The following is a 14,178-nucleotide window of genomic DNA, read 5'->3' as shown; positions in this document are numbered from 1 at the left end:
ACCTATAGTGTAAATAATAGACAGTGTGTCAGAGTTTGTTGCTAGGATTGAGACATTATCATTTCTGTATCTGATTTCTTTAATAAAAGACTTTACAAAGGGAGATGTTTATTGGTAATGCAGATAGAACTCTGTGTATAGAGCAGGGTTTCCCAAACATGGTGCCTCCAGCTGTTGCAAAACTACAACTCCCAGCATGCCCGGACAGCCAAAGGCTGTCCGGGCATGCTGTGAGTTGTAGTTTTGCAACAGCTGGAGGCACCCTGGTTGGGAAAAACTGGTAGGCTGCGTACAGATCTACCTATGTTGCTATCTATCTATCTATATATATACACATATACATATATATATATATATATATATATATATACACACACACATATATATATATATATATATATATATATATATATATTACATTGATCAGCCTCATATCTATATATCTGTCAGCACTTTTATAAGGGTAAGGTAAGAAAACATTCACTGAAGATATGATCCAGACCGGATTTTATTTAGTTCCAGACTGCTAACAAGCAATTGTAAGCTGTGAGGTTACATGGCATAGAACTGGCACAGTTTATTTTAGGAATGCATCTTACTGTTCTATGCCCATATGCCCAGCCTCCTATAGACATACAGGGCTAGCTTTCTACTGCAGCAATAACTATGGGAACTAAATCCCTGGCATGCTGAACTCTATAGACTAAACACAAATAGCAAAGTAGCAGCCGCAATATACTAAGTGCATCAGGATTGTCACAATTCACACATGTGCTGCTTTTCCTCCAGTCCCCAGAGATGTCAAGAGACTTTACCACCCTAGAACTTCATTCAATTACTAAGGCAATCCTAATGATGCCAAGAAGGATGTGCACCAGTAACATGGCATCAGTCATTTCCCTCTATATACTGACAAGTGCATAGCAAGGCTGTGTCTTACCAGAACAGTTCCAGCCTGTTGGGGTTTGGCAGTCACTTAAGGAGGTAGGAAAAGCTGCAAGTTTCCCCGGCCGGGCTATGATTAGTAATAGGGAAGGTAGGAGCAGCGAGCATAGGCAATCACAAAGTGTCCAGCACGGTCTGTGAGATTCTGCCACCACCATGTCTATAGAGACTGGGACTCCAAGATGTCAATGGATGAACAGGGGCTTAGCATGACGGGATCCCCAGCAGCAGCAGCAGCATCCCAGTAAGTGCAAGCACAACAATTCCAGACGACTGAGTGAGGAGAGAGCAGAGCTGAGGATGGAGGAGCAGGGAGGGGAGACAGGAGAGAGCAGGGATGGGCGGAGAGAGCAGCGTACACAGCTACTACGCAGGGAAGCCTCCCAGTGCACGGCTCCAGCCTGCTGCTGCTGCTGCTGCTGGACGACCTTTCCTCACGTCTCACGTTCTATAGGCAATATAAAGAGCTCCACTGGCGATTAGATCACAAGGGGTTAACCATCCATAGGTTCCACCGGCAAACAGTAGAAGTCTTCAGTTGTGGAGGGTCTTCTGGTGCCCCCTCTATCACTCCTCATGGTGTGTGCATCTGCATCCTCACATACGGGATCTAGAAGTATGCTATCCATACTGACACAGCGCCCCTTCAGCTGCCCTGGGCTGTGTTTACACAAGGTTTGTTCTGTATGGGTTTTGTGGTACATTTTGTAGTGAGGTTACACACAGCCCTTGGTGTCAGGTTTTTTTTCCAGGAGTAAATGGGTTGAGGAGTAGTTAGGTTTCTACATTAGTTGGTCTCTCAAGTGGGTAGTAAGTTCCCCCACATTAGGTGCAGTACAGTTCCCCACATTAGGTGCAGTACAGTTCCCCCACATTAGGTGCAGTATAGTTCCCCCACATTAGGTGCAGTATAGTTCCCCCACATTAGGTGCAGTACAGTTCCCCCACATTAGGTGCAGTATAGTTCCCCACATTAGGTGCAGTACAGTTCCCCCACATTAGGTGCAGTACAGTTCCCCCACATTAGGTGCAGTACAGTTCCCCCACATTAGGTGCAGTATAGTTCCCCACATTAGGTGCAGTATAGTTCCCCCACATTAGGTGCAGTATAGTTCCCCCACATTAGGTGCAGTATAGTTCCCCACATTAGGTGCAGTATAGTTCCCTACATTAGGTGCAGTACAGTTCCCCCACATTAGGTGCAGTATACTTCCCCACATTAGGTGCAGTATAGTTCCCCCACATTAGGTGCAGTATAGTTCCCCCACATTAGGTGCAGTATAGTTCCCCACATTAGGTGCAATATAGTTCCCTACATTAGGTGCAGTATAGTTCCCCATATTAGATGCAGTATAGTCCCCCACATTAGGTGCAGTACAGTTCCCCACATTAGGTGCAGTATAGTTCTCCACATTAGGTGCAGTATAGTTCACCAAATTAAATGCAGTATAGTTCACCAAATTAGATGCAGTATAGTTCCCCCACATTAGGTGCAGTATAGTTCCCCCACATTAGGTGCAGTATAGTTCCCCCACATTAGGTGCAGTACAGTTCCCCACATTAGGTGCAGTACAGTTCCTCACATTAGGTGCAGTATAGTTCACCACATTAGATGCAGTATAGTTCCCCCACATTAGGTGCAGTATAGTTAACCCACATTAGGTGCATTATAGTTCCCCCACATTAGGTGCAGTACAGTTCCCCACATTAGGTGCAGTACAGTTCCCCAAATTAGGTGCAGTATAGTTCCCCCACATTAGGTGTAGTATAGTTCCCCACATTAGGTGCAGTATAGTTCCCCACATTAGGTTGGCAGTATAGTTCCCCACATTTGGTTGGCAGTATAGTTCCCCACATTAGGTTGGCAGTATAGTTCCCCACATTAGGTTGGCAGTATAGTTCCCCACATTAGGTGCAGTATAGTTCCCCCCACATTAGGTGCAGTATAGTTCCCCCCACATTAGGTGCACTATAGTTTCCCCCACATTAGGTGCAGTACAGTTCCCCCACATTAGGTGCAGTATTGTTCCCCACATTAGGTTGGCAATATAATTCCCCACATTAGGTTGGCAGTATAGTTCCCCACATTAGGTTGACAGTATAGTTCCCCACATTAGGTTGGCAGTATAGTTCCCCACATTAGGTTGGCAGTATAGTGCCCCACATTAGGTTGGCAGTATAGTTCCCCACATTAGGTTGGCAGTATAGTTCCCCACATTAGGTGCAGTATAGTTCCCCCACAGACATTCAGCCTCCAGCCATATATACAGTCTATAGCTGGAGGCTGTATACTGCCCCATTTCAGTGTTCCGACCACCGCCCCTCCAGTCCGGGGACCGGGGTCACGTTCTACTGCTATGGCCTATGTAGGCAGTAGGTCCCAGGAGCGGAGGTCGGAACACTGAAGATGACGTGCCGCTGGTAACTTACCATGTGCGCGCGTCCTCCTCGATGCTCCGCTCCGCTCTACCGCGCGCTACCTCCCAGCGACCCCTGCGTTTTTAAAGTTAACGCTCACAGAGGTAACCGCCAGGGCATCCTTGTGTCCTGAAAAGATTTTTTGGGACACAGGGATGTCCCGAGTGTGATGCAGGTGCTCCATAGCGCCAATGATGATCCGGCCCTGCACAAAAGTAGGTATCACCAGTAGGTAGTTTCTCCTATTAGGTGATTTCCCCAATTAAGTATCCCCAGTAGGTAGTTTCTCCTATTAGGCAGGTTCCCAGTAGGTGATTTCCCAATTAGGTGTCCCCAGTAGGTGGTTTACTCTAGCAACTAGGTGCCCCCATGGGTAGTTTACCCATTAAGAGGGTGCCTCAATAGGTAATTTCCCCTATTAACTAGGTGTCCCCAGAAAAAAGTTTCCCCCATTTTGTACATGCCCTGAGGCAGCATAAACTAGTGACAGGGATCCTGATGCATCACTTACCTTGTAATGCAGCTGTTCTGAAATCCTCAACAATATGGAGGACTCTTACAGTAATCCACCCCCCCCCCCCCCCCCCATTATGTGCATGTGCTCGGTATTCATTGATATTTCTTAGGGTCAATCCTGAAGAGGAAAAGTTGACCAATTCCCATAGCAACCAATCAGATGGCTTCTTTCATTTGCAGCAAGGCCTCTGAAAAATGAAAGAAGCTATCTGATTGGTTGCTAAGGGCAACCGGTCAACTTTTCCCTTGTGCAGGTTTTTATAAATCTCCCCCATGGTATGTCTCCTGCCCACCAGCAGGGTTGCCACCTTTCTTGAACAAAAATACCTGCCATTCTAATTTGCATAAATAATTATACATGCGCGACATAACCTTAATCCCCCCTCTGATCCCCTGTGCCATAATCATTCCAGTTGATTCACCCTGTGCCATACTCTTTTACTCATTTCAATTGATTCCCCCCTCTGAACCCTGTTTTATAATCATTCCAATTGAGTCACCCCCCCCCTCCTACCGATCCCCCTGTGCCATACTCTTTTACTCATTTCAATTGATCCCTGGTCAGTCCTTGCAGCCAACACCGCAGCACGCTGTTTCAATGTGGCCGCAGTGCCGGCTGCTTGTTGTTATGTAGCACAGGCCATGACCTTACAATAGTGACTGCTGCAGGCAGGGCCAGGGCGCATCATTTGATTCCGTCCGCAGTGGCCAGGGCTCTTTCCTACAAAATACTGGCTTTTGCATATTTTTTCTACAAAATTACCAGTAGAGGCATTAAAATACAGTCTATGCTGGTAAAATACTGGCTGGGTGGCAACCCTACCCAACAGTGATGGTTTCCTATACACAGTATTAGCAAACAGCTGTCAATCAACAGTTGGTGGGTGGAGGGAGTGGCACAGTGCTCATTCATCTGGATATCAGGAGAATGGCTACATTACAAGTATGGTTGCCCTTTTTACATATTTATTTATGTTTTTTCTGCACTTTTTAGGTTATTGGAGTTCTGGTTGTCATTTGGATTCTTGCCGGGAAAAGTAGGAACGGTTTGTTTGGCTAGGAGGTTCCACGCCACATTTGTTAATTGCAAATTGTTAAAATTATGGGAATTGTGCCCCAGTCAGTGGGTGATGTGGACTCCATTGTAGATCTATTACTAAATGATCCTGTCAGTGTGTTATCTTTGCTCAAGAGTAATATACACGAATTGCGCAAAATTTAAATTTTTCCTAGCAGAGAAAAAATTCATAATGTTACAATAAACCCCTAGGGGGAGATTTATGAAAACCTGTCCAGAGGAAAAGTTGCTGAGTTGCTCATAGCAACCAATCAGATCGCTTCTTTTATTTTTGAACCGGTCTCTGCAAAATGAAAGAAGTGATGTGATTGGTTGCTATTAGAGATGAGCGAAGTTACAGTGATTCGATTCGTCACGAACTTCTCGGCTTGGCAGTTGCTCACTTTAGCCTGCATAAATTAGTTCAGCTTTCAGGTGCTCCTGTGGGCTGGAGACTCTCTCCTAGGACTGTATCCACCTTTTCCAGCCCACCGGAGCACCTGAAGGCTGAACTAATTTATGCAGGCTAAAGTCAGCAACTGCCGAGCCAAGAAGTTCGTGACGAATCGAATCACTGTAACTTCGCTCATCTCTAGTTGCTATGGGAAACTCAACAACTTTTCCTCTGGGCAGGTTTTGCTAAATCTCCCCCTTAATGTTTAGAGATGAGAGAGCCGAACCGGTAGAACCTGGTCTCGCTCAGAACTTTGGCTACAGTGATGTTTGGCGAACAATTAAACTGTACAAGGCTAGTTTTGCAGGACCCTGGCAACAGTGCTATCGTTGGAGAAGGAAAGAGGATTGCAGGGTGTTTGGTGCCATTTTAGCACAGCATGAGCAATTATAAACATAAAATAATGTCAGGGTAGACAATAATACTTTGCATCTAGAAGCAAGATCACATGACCACAGGTTAGCCAATCATTGATTGCATACAGCACCCAAGCCAATCAGGAGACAGCATAGGGTGGGTCTAAGAGACTCATAAAATCCTATGTAACGCATTGCACGCTAAATGGAAAAGGAAATTAGGTCACACTCACCTGGTAAGGAAATCTAGGTCTTCAGTATTAATAATTCAAAGTCCACTCATGCCCCGTGCTGTGGTAGGGAGTTGCGGTCTGCAACACGCTCTGCCGCTCATGTCAGCGTATTATCAACCGCAACTTCCTACCAAAGCACGGGGCATGAGTGGACTTTGAATTATTAATAAAGAAGACCTAGGTTTCGTTACTGGGTGAGTGCGACCTTTTTCTTTTTCTACATTATCTGTATACATTGGTCTGCACCCCCAGTGGTCATTTAAATGTAAACTCACCTGCAGCTTTTGTCTGTCTAACTTTAAAGGGGTACTCCGGCCCTGAAACATCTTATCCCCCTATCCAAAGGACCCCCGCAATCTTGTATTCGCCACCCACCTGTTTGAGCTGCACACCGCGGTGCCAGCTCACAAACAGCCGGGTGGCGACCACGGGGCCAGAGTATCGTGACGTCACGACTCCGCCCCCGTGTTACGTCACCCCCTGCCCCCGCTATGCAAGTCTATGGGATATTTTTTTATAGAATTAATTTACAAATCTATGTAACTTTCTGGCACCAGTTGATTTGAAAACATTTGTTTTCCACTTGTTTCCACCAGAGTTCCCCTTTAAGGCTGGATATACCAAATATGTGTATTTATTTATTGTTTGTAAAATGAGAAAAGATCTATTCACACTGGTGGAATGTCCGCTTGTGCAATTCCGCCTCAAATGAAAGCCCAATAGACTTCTATGGGATTCCACACTTCAGAATTTCCACATGCGGAATTTTCCCTTGAATTCCGCACCAATTCCGCACAATCCACACAAGCCAAGGAAGCGGAATTGGTGCGGAAATTCCGCCTGTGGGAATAGACCCTTACCTTGACGTATTCAAAGTTTTTTTTTTTTTTTTAAATGACATGCACACTTTTGGGCCTTTTGCACACTATAGAATTTCAGTAGAATCCACTCAGAAATGCATTGCGGTCAATGGAGTCGCTGCATGTCCATGTGGTTCTAACGCTAGTCTGTGTGGTTCCGGGGGCACCTGCATCCGGAATTACTCTTGAAAGAAAATCTGTAGTGTATAAGTCTGGTGTGTTATACAGTAAAGGCTTACAATCAGAGCCACCATCAGGGGGGTACAGGCAGTATCCCAACATTGTTCTCCGTCCACTGGGACCACTACATAACCTCGACATCCCTGTGTCCTGAAATATCTTTTCAAGACACAAGGATGTCCCTGTCATTCCGCTGTGGGCCTGTGGGCAGCGCACACAGGCGTGTCATGTTAGTGATGTGCATCTATTCTGAATGAACGTAGGAGCAGGTGAGCAGCAAGACACATAGGCTGGCTGGGATGGTGATTATGTAGTATGCCATCTTTGATTCTCCAAACACTTCTCCGCCGGTCCGGGGACCTACTGCTATGGCCCATAGCAATAGGTCCTGATCCCGGACTGGTGGAGCAGTACAGCACTGAAGCAGGGGAGCAGTACAGTATATGGCTGGAGGCAATATGTCTGTAAGGGCACAGAAGGGCCTACAACTATATATGTGGGCACAGAGGGGCCTACAACTATACATAGGGGCTCAGAGTAGCCTACAACCATAATTGGGGACACGAAGGGGCATACAGCTATATACAGAGGCACAGAATGGAGTCCCACAACTATATATGGGGCACAGAGGGGCTGCAAACAATTAAATATGGGGCACAGAGGGTTCTACAATTATATATGGAGGCACAAAGGGGCCTACAGTTGTATGTGTAGGAACAGAATGAGAGCCTGAAACTATATATGGGGCACATAATGGGCCTATCAATATATATGGGAGCACTGAGGGGGCCTACAACTATATACATATATATATATATATATATATATATATATATGGGGCACAAAGCAAACTCTGTTATTATTCTGACTCAGATTGTTGTGATAGCGCTCTATCCCTTGTAAGACCACTATACCTGGCCTGAATAAGTAGATATAACCACTGCGGACAATCCTTATCAGATAGCTGAACTCACCAATACTGTTTTCATCCACAAGCTGGTTTATTCTATGCATCAAACAACAGGAATACAGCAGAATGAATGATTTCAGTATTATGCGGTGAAAAGATGATGCTTTCCTTAGCTTAGCATGCAAAATACATGAGTCCCTGTTACATGTGGCAGATGCAGGCAGCCATGACACAGGAAGTGAAGCACAAAGCAGGGGTGTGGTTACATACAAAAGGAAATGAGTCATAGCTTTCAGGAGAGAAAAACATGTGCATTACCAATAAAGGCCACAAGGTGGCAGCAAGTAACTACCAATTAAAAATCCATAGAAAATGGATCAAAGAATAAACTATGTAAATTCCATCTACAATAATGAGAATATTAACTGTGTAGCAGTACACTCCCCATCTAGCATTGTAAATGTCACTATTTTATATCATAACGGTAGTTATACAATTGCAAATAAACAACAGTGCAATTTGCTTGATGTCTTGAGAACCTGGAAGACATAAAGAAGAACATGCAAATAATGCAACAAGACTTAAAGTTATAACAATAAGGTTCAAGACTCTTTCTTCTTGAAGTCAAATAAAGGAAATCATAGGAACAAACAGCATACGCCAGCAAGTTCATTCTCTAAAGGGCAAGTCCAAAATAAGTTCCATAATAGGTCTGATGAAAGTCTTTACAGTCTCTTTAGGGGAGAAAAAAAATAGAGAGACCGCTACCGGCGCCTGGTGTATTACCCTTGGAGACGAGAGCAATAGTGATCCTGAATTAAACAGGAACCATATAGATGGCCGCTCACCTTGAAGTGGATAAAACAAGCATATCACCCCAGTGATAATGGGGTACTGCAAAGGTGGAGTCGCTGCCGAGCCTTCTGGGTAGCAGGAGTAGTAGTACTATCCTGGATGAGTTGCAAAGAAGAAAGAAGAATACCCTTGGTAGATGGCGCTGCGTCTCTTTCAGACAAATGGAGTAGGACCAAGGCTAGGTTTGAGGTCCACGGCGGAACCAGTTTTATTTGGTAAATGAAATAAAATAATAAAATATGCGATGACGCGTTTCGGGAGGAGCCCTCCTTTCCTCAGATCAGGATCATCTGATCTTCCTGATCTGAGGAAGGGAGGGCTCCTCCCGAAACGCGTCATCGCATGTTTTATTATTTTATTTCAATTACCAAATAAAATTGGTTCTGCCGTGGACCTCAAACCTAGCCTTAGTCCTACTCCATTTGTCTGAAAGAGCCGCAGCACCATCTACCAAGGGTATTCTTCTTTCTTCTTTACAGTCTCTTGTCTTGCAACTTTCACTTCTACCTTACGTACTTTACTAGGAACACTTCTAGCAATAAGTCCCATAGGCCACTCGATTCTTTCGGCTTGTTGATCGTTGAGCAGAATGAGATCTCCAATTGTTATGTTAGCGTTCAGGCATTGCCATTTCCTGCGACCTTGCAGTGTGGAAAGATACTGCATCTTACAACGATTCCAGAAGCAGTTGGCGAGGTATTGTACTCGTTTCCACTGGTCATAGCACAGATTTCCTGATTTAAAGTTTCCAGGTGGAACAGGAATGGACCCAAGTTTCTGGGTAAGCAGAGTAGCTGGGATAAGGATAGTTGGGTTCTCTGGATCTTTGTCAGGTTCTAGAATACTGAAGACATCAGATATGGTTTATTCTGGATGATCCAGCAGGAATTCAAGACCTGTTATCCAAGAAGAATTAGTGAAGGCACTTGCAGATTACTGGCCTGGTGACATGATCTGTAGTGTTGCTCGCGAATATTCGCAATTTGAATATTATTCGCGAATATCGCATATTCGCGAATTCGCGAATTTCCCGAATATAGCGCTATTTATTCGTAATTACGAATATTCGTTTTTTTTTTTTGTTTTTTTCTTCACAGTACACATCACAGTGATCACCCCTCTCTGCTTCCAGCTTGTGTGGTGTAAAGAAGGCTGTAATACTACTGTGTGAGACTGGCGTGCGAAAATGCGAATATGCGAAAATTTGCATATGCGAATTTTCGCATATGCGAATTTTCGCACGTGCTAATTTTGAGTATGCGAATTTTCACATATTTTAATTTTCGTATACGCGAATCTTCGCGTATGCGAAAATAAAACGAGAATATAACGAATATGCGAATATTCGCGAATATATACGAATATTCGTCCATATATTCGCGAATATTCGCGAATTCGAATATGGCCTATGCCGCTCAACACTAATGATCTGCAGGATTCATTTCAGATGGGACATGATGCCATGGTTCAGGTTTAGATGATTTCCTGATTCTTTCAACACGGTTGCTGACATACACATATAAACGTTTAGTCTGGTTGTATATGTAGCCCAGAACAACTTTGCTGTCTGTGTAGAATTTGGTGCCATCTATCAGAATGTCCAGCTCATGTAGTATGAAATATGCAATTTCTACAGCTAGAACAGTCCCACAAAGTTCAAGCCTAGGGATTGAGTGCTCTGGCTTAGGTGCTAACTTGGCTTTCCCAAACAGAAAACCTATGTGGGTTTGATTAGAACCTTGAGGTAGGCAACAGCATCTGTGGCCTCAGTAGATGCGTCTGAGATGTGAAGCTCTTTTCTCTGACTTGAAGCAAACAAAGCTGAATTGTAGCAGAGTGGTATACGGATTCCATCTAAGGAACGTAGAGATTGTTTCCAGGACTCCCACTTGGAAAGCTTTCCTGTTGGCAGTGGAGTGTCCCAATCTTTAATAGTCTCTCAGAACTGTTTAAGCAAGGATTTGCCTTGTATGGTGATGAGAGCCTCAAATCCCATTGGATCGTAAAGGGTGTTCACTACTGACAAATCACCATGCTTGGTAAATGGCTTGTCTGCAGAGCTGACTTGAAAGCCAAAGGTGTCCTTTAATAAGTCCCATCATAGGCCCAAACTTCTCGGTTCTGGTGGCATGTCCATCCCCAGGTTTAGGTCTTTAAACCCTGTAGCATCATCATCAGATTGAAAGGCTTTCATAACAGCAACACAATTTGAGGGAATCTTGTGTAGTCTGAGATTAGCCGCAGAGAGCATACCTTGTCTCCTTTGGAGCGGATCTAAATGTGTCTCTCAATGAAGTGTCGAGCGTCCACACCATACTATTTTCTCCAACAAGGGCAGTCCTTCTTAAACCATATGTTGCAAGAGCGGGTGAGGAACTATTCCCGAATACATGCACTTTCATGTGGTATTCCATAATCTCATGTTGTTGTTACGGTGTCACACAAACCTTAGGAAGTTCCTATGGTCTTCTTAGATTTGGACCCGTGAGTAGAACATCGTTCAGGGGTACCCCTTGATGCTTAGCACTGGAGTCAGATACTACCCTGATTTGTTTAGGCTTGCTTGGGTGATACACTTCGAAGAAAGGCAGGTACCAGCATTCATTGTGTTTTTGAAGTGGTGTCGCTGGTTCAGCATGATCATTGTCGAAAATCCTTTTCATAAAGGTGTTCAATTGATCCTTCATTTCAGACCTGTTCTTTAGCGTTCGTTGAAGTGAATTGAATCTGGATAGAGCCTATTCACGATTGGTTGGGAGTTTGGCCCTTGCAGCATGAAAAGGTTAATGGTGAGACCCAGCTGTTTGACTTATCCTGGAAGAAATCATTGTCCATTATTTTGATGAACTTTATGTCTTCAACTGACAAGGCTATTTTGTTGTCATCACTTGTCGTACTAAACACTGCAGCATCTAGGTTGTCACAACAAAAGGACAGGAGTAGCATGCTGTACTTGGATGATGTCAGGAGGCTTCTTTACTTCATAATGGTGAGCACATCGTTTGAAGTTGGAGGCACGTCCATTCCCCAACATGTAAGTTTTGAAGGAGCATCTCTCAGATGACATACACTTCCTGCCCAAGCATACATCGCCCACTATTACCCAGCCTAGATCAAGTCTTTGTGCATAAGGGGCGTCGTCAGGTCCATCACACTGGTCGCATACTTTATGTACTCTGAGAATGTCTCTTCCTAGCAGGACTAAAATTTCCGCACTCGTGTCCATTGCAGGGATCTCATCAAGGTGCCTTAAGTGAGGATGGTGATATGCAGCTTCTTGAGTGAGAATCTCTTCCCTTTCGTCTGGTATCGGGTCACACTCAACTAATGTTGGTAGGGGTAGGCCCTTTCCCCCTTGATGTGAGAGATCAGGAATCTATTGACCCTTCTGCCAAAGGTCTCTACATGACCAGAGCTGGTTCTGAGTGTATATGGTGTGGTTTTACCCTCTATGCCAAAGATCTAAATAATTTAGGCTTAACCAGGGATCTGTTGCTCTGGTCATCTATTATGGCATACATCCTAGTAGCTTTCTTAGGATGGTCCTTCGGGTATATCTTGACTAGGCATACCTTGGTGCAGTATTTGCGATCCAAGCCCTCTCCACAGACTTCTGTGCATGAAGAGAGAACATTATCTTTGGCTGGAGCATGACCTTGTTGCTCCCCGTCATGATTTGAGGCAGGGGAGGAGGTAGGTGGCTGCTGTAGTTTGTCTGTAAGTAGAGTAGGATACAAAGTTGTAACATGTTTGTCACTACTGCATTCTGTGCACTTAATGACGACTTTGCAGTCTTTAGCAAGATAGCTATAAAAAGCACAGCACTTGAAGCATATTACGAGTTTCTGCAGAATCTTCCTGCACTCTTGTAAAGTCTTTGCCCTAAGCCCTCGACATTTCTTAAGAGGGTGAGGCTTCTTGTGAATAGAACACTGGCGATTAGGGTCTTCATCTTTGTCATCCACAACGCCCTGATCACTAGGTGAGGTAGTGGAGGGTGAGATGTCTGTCCTCTTGACATATATTGCTTTATTAAAGTCTCTACGTTTAGTTGCTGTGTTATCATACCTTGATGATGATGAGGATGAAGCAGGCAAGTTGGGTTCACTGAAGCTGAAGCTGGGGTTGTTTCTCATACAAGCTTGATCACTTATGAACCTGCAAAAGTATGAGAATGGAGGAAAAGATATGTTATAGTCTCTTTTGCACTCTGATTCCTGTTGTTCCTATTTCTCTTGTAGGCCGTATGGGTTGACACCATGAGCGGTCTCCAGGAAGCTTAGTCCAGGTAGACGTGGATCTGTCTTTGCCAACTCTAGCTCCATGAGAAGGTCACTTAGATCTTGCAGCTTGCGATAGTCTTTGTTTGCTAATTTTGGGAAGTTTTACAGTCTCTTGAATAGAGCGCTTTCTATAGCTTCAGAGCTACCATAGGTTTACTCAAGTCTTGGACATGCAGCAACAAGACCTGCATCTGAGTGGTAAACATGTACTTTTCTTAGTCTTTTAACACGATCTCCAGATTCTGGTCCCAGCCATTTTATGAGCAAATCAAGTTCTTCTTTAGTAGGAAGGTTTAGATCAGCAATAGCAGCGTTGAAGGTTGATCTCCAGGCCCTGTAGCTCTCTGCACAATCGTCAAACCTTGAAAGGTTTGTGTTAATGAGCTCACGGCGTACCATATATCTGGCAAAGTCATTCTTTGGTACCAAAGTAACTTGTGGAACCCCTTTGATGTGAAAGTTCTCTGGTGATATATGGTGAGGTTTACCAGGGTAAAATGATGTAGCATGAGCGTTTAACTGTGATGTAGTCTCTAAGGCTTGTGATGGCTGTGGCTTGAGTTGTAGCTTGTCAACGGAAGTCATGTTGTTGTCGGCAGGAGTTGATGTGGTTTTCTGCATAGAAGTACCTGTGTTGCAGACTTGAAGAGGCTCAGGCATATGGCATTGAGAGGTCCCCATATTGAGAGTCAGAACAGTGTTGTTCATAGGAGATACAGGAGATGACTCTATCTTTGCAAATGTTATGCTTAAGTACTTATTCACTGGTGCGTTCAACTGAATCTTCCAGTTCTGCTGGGATAAGACCGTCTGAATTAGTGCTTTGTCCCATTGCTTGTTTAAGGACTTTCATTCTTGGGAAGCTGCTTCACCCCCTTCCATTTTCAGAATCTTTATTTGGGAATCTGCCTCTGCTTGCTGAGCAACCATCTCAGCGTGGCGAGCTGCTTTGCGTGCCTCTACCTGTGCTTGCTTTCTGCTAAAAGAGCTTTGTGTCTTTTTTGCTTCGGCATGAGCGCGGGCCTCTATTAGCTTGTCGCTTAATGTAGAATTTCTGGAGCGAGAGGATCTAGAAGAAAGTGCAGTGCACTTAGTTGATGTGGATCTGTGA

General features: G+C 44.4%; 1 protein-coding gene across 1 annotated transcript in view; it reads right to left on the bottom strand.

Moving 5' to 3' along the window:
- The window catches only part of TMEFF2 (transmembrane protein with EGF like and two follistatin like domains 2), an 896,284-nt gene extending 894,955 nt beyond the window's left edge, over window positions 1-1,329 (bottom strand). Inside the window, exon 1 of the mRNA XM_056536247.1 lies at window positions 941-1,329. Coding sequence (XP_056392222.1) covers window positions 941-1,103 — 163 coding nt within the window. The 5' untranslated portion in view covers window positions 1,104-1,329. The remainder of the gene's footprint in view (window positions 1-940) is intronic.
- Window positions 1,330-14,178: the final 12,849 nt, after the last annotated feature.

The sequence above is a fragment of the Hyla sarda genome, chromosome 8, assembly GCF_029499605.1.
Source record: "Hyla sarda isolate aHylSar1 chromosome 8, aHylSar1.hap1, whole genome shotgun sequence".
Lineage (NCBI taxonomy): Eukaryota > Metazoa > Chordata > Amphibia > Anura > Hylidae > Hyla > Hyla sarda.
The sequence above is the reverse complement of the archived record's forward strand: the minus strand, read 5'-3'. Positions and strand labels throughout refer to the sequence as shown.